Genomic DNA, 17,788 nt, shown 5'->3' with positions numbered 1-17,788 from the left:
TCCGAGACAGGATTGTGTCAAGGCACAGATCTGGGGAAGAGTACCAAAAATGTCTGCAGCATTAAAGAACACAGTGGCCGCCATCATTCTTAAATGTAAGAAGTTTGGAACCACCAAGACTCGTCCGGCCAAGTCTAGGAAATAAAATGTGGGAAAAGTCAAGGGGTCTGAATACTTTGCGAATGCACTGTATATACACAAGTGCTTTGATGCATAAAATAAACAACATTGTACACTGAAAAATAATAAAACACACAAATATATTTATATGCTATAATATGTGGACACCCCTTTTCTACCCGCCTTGCATTCTTTATTCAGTACAATGTCTGAAACCCAACCATTGGACGCACAGGGGTTCCAACCAAATGCATGTGACAACAAAATCAAATAACTAACAGACAAAACGAGTCAACCATCAAGCAGAAGGAGAGCATAACAGGGAGGTCAGTATAAGAATGGTGCGTGACAACTCACAGTTCAACATAGATGGCGTGTGTATGTGTAACAGTCATCACTGCTCCAACACATATTTAATACGACGGCAGTATTGAGTGAAAAATACATCAGAACCCCCCCTAAACATCTAGTTAAAAAATAAATATAAATAAATTAAAAATACAAGTTGATGCCATGTCTGGTGTCGATATGACAAAAATAATTCAGGGGAATATATTGTCAAGCTGATCTAAACAAAATAATTAAGATTGTTCCTGCTCCAAAACAAATGTGCTGATTAACAACAAAATAACGGATTACTTGATCTATGTATTCTTGCAGAGCAAGAACAGACATTTTCCCATAGATTTTCCAAAACTTTGATTAAATTCCAGTGTTAATGCCAGCCTAATGAAGTTATGATTTCATTAGAGAACAGCTAATGACATACAAACGCAAGCTCTCGCCAATTTGCATCATTTTAACCATTGGTCAGACAGACTCCATCAACATTGATCTAGGGACGGTCTTCTAGATAGGATAGTTGTTGAAGGTCATGTTTTACATGTAATAAATCTGACCAGGACTACCTTCAAAGCAGTCCTTTTCTCCTATTTAGAAAATGTCAAATTGTGAGTGCGAGTCTTGTCTTATTACACCTTGCATTAATAATGTAACATGGATTGTTTGGATTTTCGTGCCAGGACCAGACAAAGGCACAACAAAGAGGGAGGAAAAAAATAACAAATAAATGTGGTCATGGAGATGTGAAAGCGCAACAAATTGCGACTACTCTCTGGACTCAACTTCGTTCTTCGGTCAGCTAAAACAGAAACTTAAAATAGGGCCTTATACTACGGGCCACTCTTATAGCAATCCAACCAGCATTTTATGTACAAGGAGAAAGCATGGTGACAATCCACATAATGCTGCGCTTGGTCTCTTTTCATTGATGTCATGTCATCATTGTTGTTGCATATACTGCTAATGTACACTGAAGTTTGGCCATAGGTCTTAGTGCCACATTCGTTTGATCTTGATTAAAATGTTCCCACAACACTGTCCCTAGGTCCTGGGATCACCATTAACGGTAACATATGTGTGTGTGTGTGTAAGGGGTTATAACGTGAGTGTGTCTCAGGGAGGGGGCAGGGATTCAGTCCAGTTCATGGCTGCATTCAAAAGGCACCCTATTGACCTGTGGGTCTTTGACCAGTGGTGCACTATTTTTAGGGAATAGGGTGTAATTTAGGAAACACCCCATGTGTTTACATTGGGGGTCACATCGGATTCCCGTCACGTCCAACGACATCTCTTCCTCTGACATGCCTCAGGGTCCGACGAACACCCCTCAGAGTCATCGCTTTCAGAGGACAAGGCCCCAGCCAAGGGGGCCGTAGGGGGCAAGTGAGACCCCAAGCCCCCCCTCCCTGGAGCCCCCAGGAGGCCGTTGTTGAGGCGGAGGACCCAGCCCAGCTTATTGTGCAGCAGATGGCGCAGGCCAGGGGGCAGCGGCAGTACGCTCAGGGTGTCTGGGCACTCAGGGAGGAGCTTGCGTAGGCGAGCACAGCACAGGTACTGCAGGGAAGTGGGCGTGAAGCAGGAGCGGATCACCTTCATGCTGCTCTTGGCTGCTGTGGAACACGCCATGGGGTAGAAATGCTTGTTCTGTAGCTCCGTAGCCGCCACCCCTGCAGAATAGAATATACATTTTATTGTCCAGTTTAGAGTGGAAATGTATCCATTTGCTGTCAACGTCACACACAAGCAAAAGGCTAGGAGCAGCACAGGGGTAACTAGCTGGGTACATGCAGAGGGGGAATATGAGAAATCCTAGGTAGGTTCCATGTTAATTAGGTCTTGAAGTGATTTATAGGGCCGGTTTTCCCATCCCAGATCAAGCCTAGTCCTGGACTAGAAATAACTTTTAATGGAGATTTGACATAAAGCATGCATTGTAGCCTAGGACTTAGCTTAATCAGTGTCTGAGAAACTGGCCCCTAATGCCCATCTAGTTACATACTGCCCAACCACCCATCTAACATGCAGTGTTGGGGAAGCTACCCTGAAATAATAGTTTACCAAGTTATCCATTACTTCACACTGGAGGAAGTTAAGCTACCCTTAAAGGCAAACACCCCAAAACAATCTTACCGGCAGTATTTCTGAAACTTGATTACTGCACACAAAACATTTCATGACTGTATCAACAATGGACTAATCAAACAAATACCAAAATATATATTTTGGGGTGTAATTTTCCTTTAAGAAAAAAAATAGTTTACTGAACTAAAGTTAATTTGAAAAAGTAGTTCAAACTACTTTGTGATATATTATTTCTAAATCTGAAATGTCAGACTACAAATTGCAAGAACAGTCAAATGTAAACAGTGTGTAATTTAGCCTAAATTGTGTAATTTAGCCTATTAATAACAACAACTGTTTCAAGTGAGAATTAGGCACGTTTGATGCAGTAAAAGAAAGGAAATTCTTGCCTCTTTCACCCATATTTTCTTATCTTTTTGCCCCAAAAAGTAGTGTGTAGTTCCAGTAGTTAACTACAACGCTACATGGCAAAAAAGTAATTAACGTCTTGATGACAGGGGCAGTATTTTCACATCCGGATGAAATGCATGCCCAAATTCAACTGCCTGCTACTCAAGATATGCATATTATTAGTAGATTTGGATAGGGAACACTCTGAAGTTTCTAAAACTGTTTGAACCATGTCTGTGAGTATAACATAACTTATTTAGCAGGCGAAACCCTGAGGACAAACCATTCAGATTTGTTTTTTTGAGGTCACTCTCTTTTCAATGGGTTTTCATTGGGAATCCAGATTTCTAAAGGGACCTTCTGCAGTACCTATCGCTTCCACTGGATGTCAACAGTCTTAGTTATTCCTTTGTGTAATGAATAAGTACGGCCACCTTGAACGAGGGTCACTTCAAGTGTACTGTTAGATAGAGGCGCGTGACCAGAAAGCTAGCTACAGTTTGTTTTCCTCCTGTATTGAACACAGATCATCCCATCTTCAATTTTATTGATTATTTATGTAAAAAAATACTTAAAGTTGTATTACATGTGAAATGTTTTGGCAAAGTTTACAGGTAACTTTTGAGATATTTTGTAGTCATGTTGCGCAGGTTGTTTTTTCTGGATCAAACACGCCAAATAAATTGATATTTTGGATATATATATCGACGGAATGAATCGAATAAAATGACCATTTGTTTTGTGTCGAGCCTGCAGGGTTGAAATACATTTACATTACATTTAAGTCATTTAGCAGACGCTCTTATCCAGAGCGACTTACAAATTGGTGCATTCATAAACATAAACATTTATCACTCATAAATACGCTTTCTGTCTTTGTTTACGGAGGTGCTATCCTCAGATAATAGCATCGTTTGCTTTCGCCGAATAGCCTTTTTGAAATCTGACATGTTGGCTGGATTCACAACAAATGTAGTTTTAATTTGCTATCTTGCATGTGTGATTTAACGAAAGTTAGGAATTTATTTGAATTTGGCGCTCTGCATTTTCCCTGGATTTTGGCCAGGTGGAACGCTAGTACACATATCCCAGAGAGGTTAACTACTGAAATTGCTACCAAGATTTGAATTTAGTTCAACTACCACCAAGCTAATGCAAAACGTAGTTAAATTACTATATGTAGATCACTACTCACCCCACCTGGTTCCCTTGACCTGTGACCCCTGTAATTACCTATGCACTTGCGGTTCTTAAAGAAGGTGAGTGTTCCATGCCATGTGTCCAGGTGCACTCCGATGATTGAGCCCTGGCCGAAACGTGAGGAGAAGTTCACCTTGTCTCCTTTATGATGTAACAGACCTAGAATATGACCATATTATTATAAGGGGGGGAAAAACAGGCTCACACACACACACACACACACACACACACACACACACACACACACACACACACACACACACACACACACACACACACACACACACACACACACACACACACACACACACACACACACACACACACACACACACACACAATTATTTCATGTTTCAAAACAATTTCTTTATCCAGATGAAGGGTACTGTTAAGGGATCCCCTATGGCTCCTAATTATGCTAATTTGTATGTGGGTTACATAGAGAAACAGTCCATTCTCAACCACCTCAAAATCTATTCTTTTTGCCCAACATTATTTGGAAATGGTACATTGATATCTTTGACCCATTTGGGAATTTTCCACTCCAGTTAGCTCATCATCAAATGCCAACTAGTGTTGGCACAATAACTTGTAGTCTATGGGAACAGCTGGTATACCTGTAGACTTCCTGTCAGCATTGGCTAGCAAAACTACCTACCTTCATACTGCATGGTCATGGCTAAACAGCTTTTGTCAAATTGACATCAAAAGTATTTTTCATTTTAGCTAACCGTAACCCTTTTCATAACCTTAACCCAATTCTCCTAAACTGCTACGAAAAGTCAAATCTGACAAAAGCTGTATTCTTTCAAGTCAAAACCATACTCGACGAAGAGACATAAAAATGATATCCACGAGTTAATCGGACACTGGGCAAGTAGATAAAAGGTCTTCATTGCCAAAATCCCGAATTATCCCTTCAAACTCTATGGGAACGGGACAGTTGTTATGCATAATGTGACTAGAACGACGTTGTAAACAACAGCATCTTTACAAGGTCCTTTGCTGCTGTTCTGGGATTGATTTGCACTTTTTGAACAAAGTACGTTCATCTCTAGGAGACAGAACGCATCTCCTTCCTGAGCGGTATGACGGCTGCATGCTGGTCCCATGGCGTTTATACTTGCGTACTATTGCTTGTATAGATGAACGTGGTACCTTCAGGCGTTTGGAAATTGCTCCCAAGGATGAACCAGACTTGTGGAGGTCTACAATATTTTTACTGAGGTCTTGGCTGATGACTTTTTATTTGCCCATGATGTCAAGCAAAGAGACACTGAGTTTGAAGGTAGTCCTTGAAATACATCCACAGGTACACCTCCAATTGACTCAAATTATGTCAATCAGAAGCTTCTAAAGCCATAAGATAATTTTCCAAGCTGTTTAAAGGCACAGTCAACTTAGTGTATGTAAACTTCTGACCCACTGGAATTGTGATATAGTGAATTATAAGTGAAATAATCTGTCTGTAAACAATTGTTGGAAAAATGACTTGTGTCATGGACAAAGTAGATGTCCTAACAGACTTGCCAAAACTATAGTTTGTTAACAAATTTGTGGAGTGGTTGAAAAACGAGTTTTAATGACTCCAACCTAAGTGTATGTAAACTTCCGACTTCAACTGTATGTATATTTATTTGTGTGATATATAAAATTGGCCGATTAATCGGGATTGGCTTTTTTTGGTCCTCCATTAATCAGTATCGGCATTGAAAAATCATAAATGGGGGGGGGACAGAGACAGAGACAGATACCAAACAGACTAAACCATTATCAATTTCCATTGGTCCAATGAAGATGGATGCAGTGGTGTGGATAGGCTCATTTGAACAACCTTATTTTAGGCCTTGATGTTATTATGCAACTTGACTCTACATTGAACATTTCTGAAGGGAAGGTGACGTGGCAAATTAGACAACTGCAGGGCTCTACAGTTCAGAACCATCCTATTGGAACTACGAAGAAAAGAGTGTGGAACTTTGGATATGGAAACAGTGTGCTTGACAGGTGTGTCACCACCTTGTACAAAACAATATCCCATTAGCAAAGAAAGCTATGGCCGCTACTAAAGTAGTGGAGGCTCTTAACATCATCATACAATGTGGCACACCATGTAATCCAGCTACTCTGATGCTTCGTCCATAAACCACATTACTTGAACACGACTTTTGTGAGTTGGTTTTGGATCAACTCTCTGATGGGTTTATTAAGAGTAATCCGTTGGAAAACCCTGAGTTTATCTTATACACAGACGGTTCAAGCATTGTGGAGGGGGTGGTGAGGAAGGCAGGCTGGCTGGGCAGTTACTACTGTTGGGTTCTGAGGATATGAAATATACTTATTCATGTCACTGAGGGAGAGAGGATAATGTATAACATTTACATTATGTCAGGATATGTTATTGTTAGCCATCAGGGATCCACTGGGAGGACACAGTCTGGTACCAGGCACCATGACAGCCGTGAGTTGGAGAGGAGTGAGCACTTGGGGTAGAGGTCAGGTCAGATGAAGTGAGGAAGAACAGATATCACTAAGGTTCTGTCTAGCAACAGAGATGCATTGGCTGTTCAGATGTGTAGGAGGAGACTCAGGAGGGTTAAATATCAGTGCTTGTGTGAAATGTCGTTGTCTAATGCAGCTGTATTGATCCTGTGGGAAGAATTAAACTTGGTTAAGTTTTCATAGTGTCTGTTGAGTTTTTTTATCCTGAGAATTAGAACCTAACACTACAATGGACAATGTGATAGTGACAGGCACGTTAGATTTAAGAAAATCAGTTCACTTTATGAGTGGCACAATGTTTAACTATTGCATACAACTCTATAATGCAGTAGGGGAAGCAGAGAGACCAGTATAAGAGGCGTGGGGAATAAGTCCCGAGGGGGGACATGACGTAGTACTAGGACAGTGGGTGATGGTAAAAAAATATTTAACAGAGACATTAGGGCCAAAATGGGAAGGTCCTTATCACGTTCTGCTCATAACGAGGTCAGCAGTAAAAGTCCATGGAAAATCACAATGGATATTATGTCACTCATTGCAAGGTTGTCTATGTTGATGACAAAGCGGAGCCTGGAGAATAAAGAACGGATTGATTAGCAATCGGGGGCCAATCTCGGGTGAAGAAGCATAGTAAGATGATCAGAACCTGATATGCTTCTATGTTGTACACCGCAGTCATCATATTAGGTATATCGAGGTGAAATGACCAACATATTCCTGAAATCGGGACATGCTTACTTAGGGAAATCTATGTGAAATATCAATTTCTCTTGAAACCAGGACGTCACTTTTCTGTTTCCTTCATTACAGGTTACTACAATCTACAGTCTAAAGCAATATCCCTTGACCCAAGGACTGAACTTGAAATTATACAAGATCACTGGTGAAGTCCTTATCAACCAGTGGAACGGAAGAAGAATTAGAAAGGAAGATTTCCTCACTACCGGCAGACTTTCAGAACATCATTTCTAATAGTTACAGTGCCTTGCGAAAGTATTCGGCCCCCTTGAACTTTGCGACCTTTTGCCACATTTCAGGCTTCAAAACATAAAGATATAAAACTGTATTTTTTTTGTGAAGAATCAACAACAAGTGGGACACAATCATGAAGTGGAACGACATTTATTGGATATTTCAAACTTTTTTAACAAATCAAAAACTGAAAAATTTGGGCGTGCAAAATTATTCAGCCCCTTTACTTTCAGTGCAGCAAACTCTCTCCAGAAGTTCAGTGAGTATCTCTGAATGATCCAATGTTGACCTAAATGACTAATGATGATAAATACAATCCACCTGTGTGTAATCAAGTCTCCATATAAATGCACCTGCACTGTGATAGTCTCAGAGGTCCGTTAAAAGTGCAGAGAGCATCATGAAGAACAAGGAACACACCAGGCCGAGATACTGTTGTGAAGAAGTTTAAAGCCGGATTTGGATACAAAAAGATTTCCCAAGCTTTAAACATCCCAAGGAGCACTGTGCAAGCGATAATATTGAAATGGAAGGAGTATCAGACCACTGCAAATCTACCAAGACCTGGCCGTCCCTCTAAACTTTCTGCTCATACAAGGAGAAGACTGATCAGAGATGCAGCCAAGAGGCCCATGATCACTCTGGATGAACTGCAGAGATTTACAGCTGAGGTGGGAGACTCTGTCCATAGGACAACAATCAGTCGTATATTGCACAAATCTGGCCTTTATGGAAGGGTGGCAAGAAGAAAGCCATTTCTTAAAGATATCCATAAAAAGTGTCGTTTAAAGTTTGCCACAAGCCACGTGGGAGACACACCAAACATGTGGAAGAAGGTGCTCTGGTCAGATGAAACCAAAATTGAACTTTTTGGCAACAATGCAAAACGCTATGTTTGGTGTAAAAGCAACACAGCTCATCACCCTGAACACCATCCCCACTGTCAAACATGGTGGTGGCAGCATCATGGTTTGGGCCTGCTTTTCTTCAGCAGGGACAGGGAAGATGGTTAAAATTGATGGAAAGATGGATGGAGCCAAATACAGGACCATTCTGGAAGAATACCTGATGGAGTCTGCAAAAGACCTGAGACTGGGATGGAGATTTGTCTTCCAACAAGACAATGATCCAAAACATAAAGCAAAATCTACAATGGAATGGTTCAAAAATAAACATATCCAGGTGTTAGAATGGCCAAGTCAAAGTCCAGACCTGAATCCAATCGAGATTCTGTGGAAAGAACTGAAAACTGCTGTTCACAAATGCTCTCCATTCAACCTCACTGAGCTCGAGCTGTTTTGCAAGGAGGAATGGGAAAAAATTTCAGTCTCTCGATGTGCAAAACTGATAGAGACATTCCCCCAAGCGACTTACAGCTGTAATCGCAGCAAAAGGTGGCGCTACAAAGTATTAACTTAAGCAGGCTGAATAATTTTGCACGCCCAAATTTTTCAGTTTTTGATTTGTTAAGTTTGAAATATCCAATAAATGTCATTCCACTTCATGATTGTGTCCCACTTGTTGTTGATTCTTCACAAAAAAAATACAGTTTTATATCTTTATGTTTGCAGCCTGAAATGTGGCAAAGGGTCGCAAAGTTCAAGGGGGCCGAATACTTTCGCAAGGCACTGTATCTATGTGGGACTGATACCAGTGTGGAAGAGCGGATCACTTTTAAAGGACTTGGTAAATGATTACCTTGCCAATAGGACGATTTAATATTATGGTCTTGTAGACAATTTAATTTTTTTGAGTTTCCTCCTAATACCGGATGTGGTAGGAATCGTAAGGGACATCCATCATTACACCGGTTAATACTTATTTTTTATAACTTTGTTTGAAATCTATTTCTTTTTGTAACAGCAAGTAAAATATGCCCTTTGTGTTATAGAAATGCAAGGTGTTTAATGTGAATGATTTTATGCATACTGCTAATGTGTTTTATACTGTATATTTTTTCATGTTTAAAAAGAAATATTTTCTAAAAAGACATTAAGTATATTTCTTTTTAAAATGGTCTAGGGGGAGTGTAAGAATATTTTGAAGATAAATACACAACACAGAGGACGAGAGGTCAAGAGTACTAATGGTCAATATGGAATTATCAATGGAAATAGATGGGTTTTCAGTTCAACATCTGTTAGGAATGTCAGTCCTGAACTCATAGCTATGTGTGGCAAGTTCTCATTGGTCCAACCTGAAATAGGATACTTGTTATTTGGCCATTGGTCCAGTTTTATTGCAAGGAATTCTAATTGGCCAACAACAGGCTAGGGCTGGGTTATAAAACTACATCCTGTACCTTTGTTCTGTGGAGAGAATCACTGAGGATAGGGAAGGAACGACCATCTAACATCTACCTCTTAGCATAAAATCTATGATTTATCATCTTTGAATAAACCTATTTTCCTCCCCCCAATTTGCTATAGGGTTTGTATTATTAAAGAATAACATCAACTGCTAACAGCTCCAAAAGTGAAAACCCTGTCCAGCAGAGCAGGCACCACTACAGGCAGGCTCAATCAAACACTGAAAGTAATTTGAAAAAAAAAACCTGAATACGATATGAACCCAGGTCTGTTTGTGATAAGGACTATCTGATGGATTATATGGTTTTACCAGTGTAGGAGAGACCCCAGCTGTCGTCATCTTTCCCCAACAGGCTGCAGAAGGTATGTCTGTACTTATCCAGGTTCACGTCACAGGTTCCGATGCCTACCATCTACACAACATCGAATAGTCTTCATTCAACATGTTCACCTTAACCACATAACATTAAAATAGAACAGTAATCAACATGCTCACCATTATACAATATGCAAAAGGTTCACAAAATAAGCTTTAGGAAAGAGAAACCACTAAACTTCCTAAGGTCTTACAAGACTAAGCACCAACCCTCAGCAGAGGAGGCTGATAAAAGAGAGAAATCAGAGGACAGGCTCATAGTAATGGCTGGAATTGAATGAATGAAAACTATTCCATTACAATGTGCCAGCCTCTGATTTAAAGTGACACCTGTCTCCACTGATCCTCATAATGCTGTCTCCTAAGTAATGATGGGCAGAGCCTCACCATATCTGTCCCGTACACTGGTGATGTCATCTTGATCTCCCAGAAGTGCTGTCCATCTGCCAGCTCCTTGGAGCCTCTTATGGCTGCTGTGCCGCAGCTGTACTCTGTGTGGAAGTTTACTTTGCGGTTGTCGCAGGTCATCAACGTGGCCGTGGAGCGGTTACTATCGTCCCACACCCAGTCAAAGTCTGCAATGTCAAGAGGTCAGTGGATCAAATGACAGTTGACTTCCAACATTTCAGACACTTAAGATATTTTAATAATCAAATAATGGTGAGAGCTTCACTTTTGGGAACTTCCTGATACAGCATGGGCATGAAACATAAGAAAACCATCAGAAACAGTGTGAAATACCTGAAATACCTGAAGGGACTACCTGAACTTGACCTATAAAAAGCGCTCACTTTTCCACTTCAAAATGTTTTGCTACGGTGTGCCCTTCTGAACACAACCCTAGTTCCCCACCCTGCCCCTCCAGTCCTCACCCTGGTCTTCCTCTCCACAGTGGCAGTCTTTGATGCGGTGGAAGCCCCGGAGATGTGGGTTGTAGCTGGGCTCGGCCTGGGAGTCGCAGGTGCAGTACGACTCTCCGGTAACGGGCACGGCACTGGGGACCGGTGGCACCACGGGACGGTAGTCTGGCTCAGAGTCTGAGTCACTGTACTGCAGAGGCCAAACAGTACATAACAGTGCTCAAATATGTCAGCTGTACTTGACTCCGCTTTTCTGGCACAATGGAACTGTCTATGTCACAGGTGCCTAACTCATTCCACGGAAGGCCAATTGTCTGCGGATTTTTGCTCCTCCCTTGTACTTGATTGATCAACTTGCCTTAGGTCTCTCATTAGTTAGGAACTCCCCTCGCCTGGTTGTCTAGGTCTTAATTGGACACAAACTGAAAGGAAATAACAAAAAACAGAAGGAAATCTTCTCTCTATGGAATGAGTTTCACAACCCTGGACTACGTCCGTCACAAACCGACCCTTACCTGTAAGCGTTCGTAGCCCCACTCTTCACTTTCTGAGGACAGTACCAGCGCCCGGGAATCAGCATCTCGCCGTAGTCCACTCCACACGTAACGCCATGCCCGGCTGTTTCTGCTCCGTCTTGACATTGCAGCAGGACACCTGGGGGAGGGAGGAGTCAGAGTTGGGTGGACAAAGGTTGCATCCAAAATGGCACCCTATTCAGTGCATTACTTTTGATCAGAGCCCTATGAGCTCCAGAAGTTGACAATTTTACAATGTAGGCAAAAATGTGATATACAGTGCATTCGGAAAGTATTCAGACCCCTTGACTTTTTCCACATTTGGTTACGTTACAGCCTTATTCTAAAATGTATTAAATAGTTTTTCCCCCCCCTCAATCTACACACAATGCCCCATGATGACAAAGCAAAAAACTGTTGTTGTTTTTTGCAATTTTTTTAATAACTGAAATATCACATTTATATAAGTATTCAGACCCTTTACTCAGTACTTTGAGAGCTCCGACAATCGATCTGAACATTAACACACATCACTTGCGGTACGGTTATGGAAGCATAAGGACCTTATATTTCATATCAGTAAGAAATAATAAAAAATAAAAAAAACAATACATTGATACACATACAGCTTTATAGGGTTAGTGTCCCCCACACCGCCATCTCCATGTTACAGAGTGTGTTTACGGAAGACAGAAGGAAGACCTCCTGTGCTAATTAGCATGCTCCTAACCTGTGTGTAACGGAAGAAGGCCGCCAGAAATGTGTTGTCACTGAAAAACAATGTTGGCTGCAACTGTGATAAACCCGGTTAAAACAGTGTATACTTTGCATTTGTGAAATTATATTGATGAGATATAGAACCATATCGCAATTTAGAATTAATTCACGTTTAGATAAGAGTATTTGACTGCCAGAGCCATTCTACCTCTGAAGATACTGGATCATATAAGGTCCTTGGACCGTAACGATACGCTCCTTATTAACCTCTAAAGGTCTAAGCCAGGGATCATCAACTAGATTCAGCTGTGGGCTGATTTTTTCTTGAGTGGATTTGTAGACTGCAAAAATTTGCTAGCTCGCTACCAACAACCGTAACCATGTATTTGAGAGACAACGGGTGCTCCTTGTGCAAATGTGTTTACATTTTCAATAAACATTGGAAACAAAATACAGTTAACTTGTTGTCAACAATCACGCGTTGGTTTTGTTGCTAAACAACCAAGCCATACAGTGCCTTGCGAAAGTATTCGGCCCCCTTGAACTTTGCGACCTTTTGCCACATTTCAGGCTTCAAACATAAAGATATAAAACTGTATTTTTTTGTGAAGAATCAACAACAAGTGGGACACAATCATGAAGTGGAACGACATTTATTGGATATTTCAAACTTTTTTAACAAATCAAAAACTGAAAAATTGGGCGTGCAAAATTATTCAGCCCCTTTAAGTTAATACTTTGTAGCGCCACCTTTTGCTGTGATTACAGCTGTAAGTCGCTTGGGGTGTCTATCAGTTTTGCACATCGAGAGACTGAAATTTTTTCCCATTCCTCATTGCAAAACAGCTCGAGCTCAGTGAGGTTGGATGTAGGAATATATATTAGCGTGAATGGGGATAATTTGAGTCTCTTTCAAGTACAAACAGTGTGAGCTTTCTGATTTTCTTTACTATCTTTTGTCAGGCATACTTGAGTTATGAGGGTCCAGATGGCAACATTGTTTGCCTTGGATTTGTAGCCATTCCATGCAGGTATGTTGTTAAAATGTGACATTTTTGTATTTCATGTTTGATGAGCCTAGTTAGCGGTCGTTCATTTTGTTAACTGTCTGGTCATGTCAGGAAGGGTGTTGTTGCCTCATTACTATGCCTGCAGTATAATAGAACATTCAAATAAATACTTCTTATTAGCAAATTACTAGTATATTGGTGTACAACTTTAATAAAATGACATTTGAGTCTTGAAAATATGAACATGTACATTTTGTACGATACATTTCTTTTGTTGTCAGTTTGCTCAAAGCGTGGTGAGGAATAGGCAAATATACTTGTGCATGAGTCCAGACAGCCGCATTAACATTTGCCTTGCATTTGTATCCATTCCATGCAGTCATTTAAAAAAAAGAGAGACAACCGGGGCCTCCTGGGTGACACAGTGCTAGCTGTGCCACCAGAGACTCTAGGTTCGAGCCCAGGCTCTGTCACAGCCGGCCGAGACCGGGAGGACCATGGGGCGAGGCACCGTTGGCCTAGCATAGTCTTGGTTAGGGAGGGTTTGGCCGGTAGGGATATCCTTGTCTCATCGCGCAATAATGACTCCTGCACCTGGCGACCTTGCTAACCAGGTCGCCAGGTGCACAGTGTTTCCTCCGACACATTGGTGCGACTAGCCTCTGGGATGCGCGCTGTGTTAAGAAGCAGTGTGACTTGGTTGGGTTGTGTTTCGGAGGACGCATGGCTTTCGACCTTTGTTTCTCCCAAGCTGGTACAGGAGTTGTAGCGATGAGACAAGATAGTAACTACTAACAATTGGATACCACGAAAATTGTGAGAAAAAGGGGGTAAAAGAGACAACCAGCAGAATTGTGTCCAGAGCTTTCCCTTCCCTTCCACCTAAAACTCCCCAGAACACAACGCAAAATGGTACCAGTATAGAACCGGTTCCAAAAGCACTTGAAAACGGCTTTGGGGGCACTAGAGTGCATTACATAAATTTGCTCAGAGGTGGTTTAAACTGCATTCTAATGTTGACTGCTTAAAGAAAAATGTATCAAGCATGCTTTATGCTTTATGTATGCTTGGGTCTCCGGGGCTACCCGAGTGGAAATTTGAAATGGAAGTGGTTCTTCTTATGGAGAAAAGTCCTCAATGTAACTGACATTAGGCTAAATGTGTAGAACTATACATTTGCCTCTGCTGGCGATCAAGTAGCCTATTAAATGTATATGCAATTGTATATGCCATTTCATACAATAAATATGTTGAAATGACAAACATCACTGGAGTCATTGCAAATCAATGTGTGTCACTTGTGTAGCCCACCTGGACCTGGCAAAGCAATTTTATAAATAGCCTACGACAGTTTGTTGCCTTGTATTATAATGAACGCATTAGATTGACGTAACAGTTGTCAGATTAGGCTACAGGTAAAACTTTTTTTTAAAAATAAACACTGGCTGTTGTTGACAAGCATATTCAGTTCATATACATATTATTGAAATTATGACCCCATCCTCAGCAGCCTATTCAAGCACCTCTAATTGCAAAATCACCTCACTCTTCATTGATAAATTAGTCTTAATTTGAACTAAGCAAGCTGCTAAATCGTTCAGTTTATATCTTGTCTACAGTATCCTAGACAAGATGTAGGCTACCTGCCTTAAGCTAAGCAAACTACGGCAAAATGTAATTGCATTCATAAACCCAGATTTTAGTCTGTAGCCTATGCCTATTGAAATTACAAGTCAATCTTGCAAATGGGCCAATTATAATGGTTTGTAGTCTTAATATCTGGCACATAATTGCCAGAAAATAGCCTAACAGTTTTTTATGTTCATCCAAGTATTTCTTGCTCAGAGCTTTACTGTCGGATTTATCTATAGCTATGCACACGCGCAAATGGGATTTATATACATTTATAAACCTTATTCGAGCCCTGAATGCTGATTGTCTGAAAACTGTGCTACATCACACCATATATCACGGGTATTACAAAACATTACTTTTTACTGTTATAATCACAGTGGTAACCAGTTTATAATAGCAATAATGCACCCCGGGGGTTTGGGGTATATGGCCAATATACCATGGCTGACAGCTGTATCCAGGCACTCCGCATTGTGTCATGTTAACAGCCCTCAGCCGTGGTATATTGGCCATATACCATACACCTTGGGACGGTTGAGCTAGCGTGAGCTAATGTGATTAGCATGCCATTTTAAGTAACAAGAACATTTCCCAGGACATAAACATATCTGATACGGGCAGAAACATTACATTCTTGTTAATCTAACTGCACTATCCAATTTACAGTTGCTATTAAAGTGAAAAAATACCATGCTATTGTTTGAGGAGAGTGCAGTTATGAACTTAAATGTATTAATAAACCAATTAGGCACATTTGGGCAATCTTGATACAACATTTTGAACAGAAATGCAATGGTTATTTGGCAAATAGAGAATTACGCCTAACCTGGAATAATACATTGTGACCTCTCTCTTGCATTTCAAAGATGGGGGGGGACATGTTTTTTCGTTTGCATTATCTTTTACCAGATCTAATATGTTATATTCTCCCAATGTGTTATATTCCTTTCAAATAGTATCAAGAATATGCATATTCTTGCTTCAGGTCCTGAGCTACAGGCAGTTAGATTTGGGTATGTCATTATTATTTTTTTTATAGGGTCCAATCCTTAAGAGGTTGCAATGTCATAACTTGCAATTATTATTATTATTATTATTTAGAGGAAACCATAATTTTGCTTCTAATGTCGTTACAAGTTACTACGTTACAAGTTACTCAACGTTACGGGAAAATGGTTTATTGTAGATATGGCAACTCCTCCCATGCTGTCAAAAAAAAGGTGTGTACTAGTTTTTCCGAGTCTTTTGGGTTGGCTTTGAGTGGTCATGGGCTCGACATTTTAACTTCACCTGGCAACCCTGCGTCTCTCTGTACACTTCACGTACCATCAACTGTCATGTATAGATTTTCGATAGCTACATTTTACTTACCTAGTTGCTGTGCATAAAAATAACCATCCATCCGTTTAAACTAAGTGACCAAGCAACGCAAATACGTAGGCTAGGCTACTGACTAGATCATACAATCAATCATCTCGTCTGGTACGTTTTGGGCCTAGCTGGCTCGCGAACAGCCCCAACAGTGCTGCAACACGTTCTCAATTTAACTAACGTCAACGGGCTAGCTGTGCCTACATGGTCAAGGCCTAAACATTTACATCATGGCAAAAATGTAATAAATAATATGCATCATAACTAGTTACATATCTACAGTTACCTTTCTCCGACAACATGTTATTGTTGTTGACGTTAGCTAGTTTGCAAGTACCTAGTTAGTTACAGTTGGCTGGCTTGACAGCAATTGCTAATGTACCTGTATTGTAACGTTACCAGCCGTCCGTTTCCTGTCCGACACTTAAAAATAAACCCTTAGTCTTCGTTAAATGCCACAGGACTATATAGGCCAATATATTTTTGAAACATTTGCAGCGAAGTACTTTCTTTACTAACATGCTAGTCGGCCAACTAGCTTAAATCACTCTCTATGACAGAATTTCTAAACCGAGGCGCAACATCGCGAGACTTCCGGAAACGCTTGCCAAACAGACCAGGCCGGATTTGAGACTTCAATGACATACGTCAAAAAGTATTCCTTAGTTTTTACTTTTCTCAAAATCTAAAGGCACAACCTGGATTCTAACAATGTTTTAAGTAGTTCAACACGTTATTATTCCAACATCGTTTAAGTGCGAAACTGACACGTGTTCATTTTCGTCACAAATGACTTTATAGTTAATAAGGTGCCTTTGATTTGAAGGCTTGCCCGTGCGCAGTTTGGCGCGAGACGTCCGTTAACCCGATGCGGTGTTTCTACGCGTTTCTTTAGCTCGCCAGCGTCGCCACCGACATCGCCTGAAGCGGGATTTCTATCGGAGAAGCAGTTTCTGCCCAACTTCAATCCAAAGATTTTTTTTATAACTAACCCAAAATAGACCAGAGCCTGTCGTTTCCAATGGGAATAAATTAATCCGAGTGTGCGGCAGTGTAGCCTAGTGGTTAGAGCGTTGGACTAGGAACAGAAAGGTTGCAAGATCGAATCCCCAAACTGATAGGGTACAAATCTGTCGTTCTGCCCCCGAACAAAGGGCTTAACCCACTGTTTCTAGGCCCTCGTTTAAAATAAGAATTTGTTATTAACTGACTTGCCTAGTAAAATGAAAAAATAAAAGTGGGCAGAGCAAAGCAAACAGCTACGGAAATCCTATTGGCGTGTTCTAGCATTTATTTCCATAAGGGAACGCCCACTGCGCGTGTGCAGTAACTCAATTCGCCAAACACTCCTAAAAAACACATCAAAGTTTTTTGCTACAGATTTTAG

General features: G+C 40.8%; 1 protein-coding gene across 3 annotated transcripts; it reads right to left on the bottom strand.

Moving 5' to 3' along the window:
* Positions 1 to 291: 291 nt before the first annotated feature.
* On the bottom strand, positions 292 to 17,447 carry LOC124037924 (SPRY domain-containing SOCS box protein 3-like). Of its 3 annotated transcripts, none has more exons than XM_046353186.1 (7): positions 17,394 to 17,447; positions 11,669 to 11,807; positions 11,166 to 11,343; positions 10,681 to 10,868; positions 10,228 to 10,330; positions 4,168 to 4,293; positions 292 to 2,129 (listed from the first exon to the last, which is right to left on the bottom strand). In XM_046353186.1, the coding sequence occupies exons 2-7, from the start codon at positions 11,792 to 11,794 to the stop codon at positions 1,735 to 1,737; spliced, it is 1,116 nt and encodes a 371-aa protein (XP_046209142.1). In that variant the 5' UTR covers positions 11,795 to 11,807; positions 17,394 to 17,447; the 3' UTR covers positions 292 to 1,734. The 3 variants fall into 3 exon arrangements, with proteins under 3 accessions (XP_046209142.1, XP_046209140.1, XP_046209141.1); XM_046353184.1 differs by lacking the exon at positions 17,394 to 17,447 and adding an exon at positions 16,784 to 17,381; XM_046353185.1 differs by lacking the exon at positions 17,394 to 17,447 and adding an exon at positions 16,402 to 16,733.
* Positions 17,448 to 17,788: the final 341 nt, after the last annotated feature.

The sequence above is a fragment of the Oncorhynchus gorbuscha genome, linkage group LG06 (assembly GCF_021184085.1).
Source record: "Oncorhynchus gorbuscha isolate QuinsamMale2020 ecotype Even-year linkage group LG06, OgorEven_v1.0, whole genome shotgun sequence".
Taxonomy (NCBI): domain Eukaryota; kingdom Metazoa; phylum Chordata; class Actinopteri; order Salmoniformes; family Salmonidae; genus Oncorhynchus; species Oncorhynchus gorbuscha.
Note: the sequence above shows the minus strand (reverse complement) of the source record. Positions and strands in the feature narration are given on the sequence as shown.

Coding starts and splice junctions, on each gene's coding strand:
- LOC124037924 (XM_046353186.1), bottom strand. CDS start 11,794: ATGTCAAGACGGAGCAGAAACAGCCGGGCATGGCGTTACGTGTGGAGT. Junction 10,331..10,680: donor CAGTGTACGGGACAGATATG/GTGAGGCTCTGC, acceptor GATGTTGTGTAG/ATGGTAGGCATCGGAACCTG. Junction 2,130..4,167: donor TAAGAACCGCAAGTGCATAG/GTAATTACAGGG, acceptor TCTATTCTGCAG/GGGTGGCGGCTACGGAGCTA.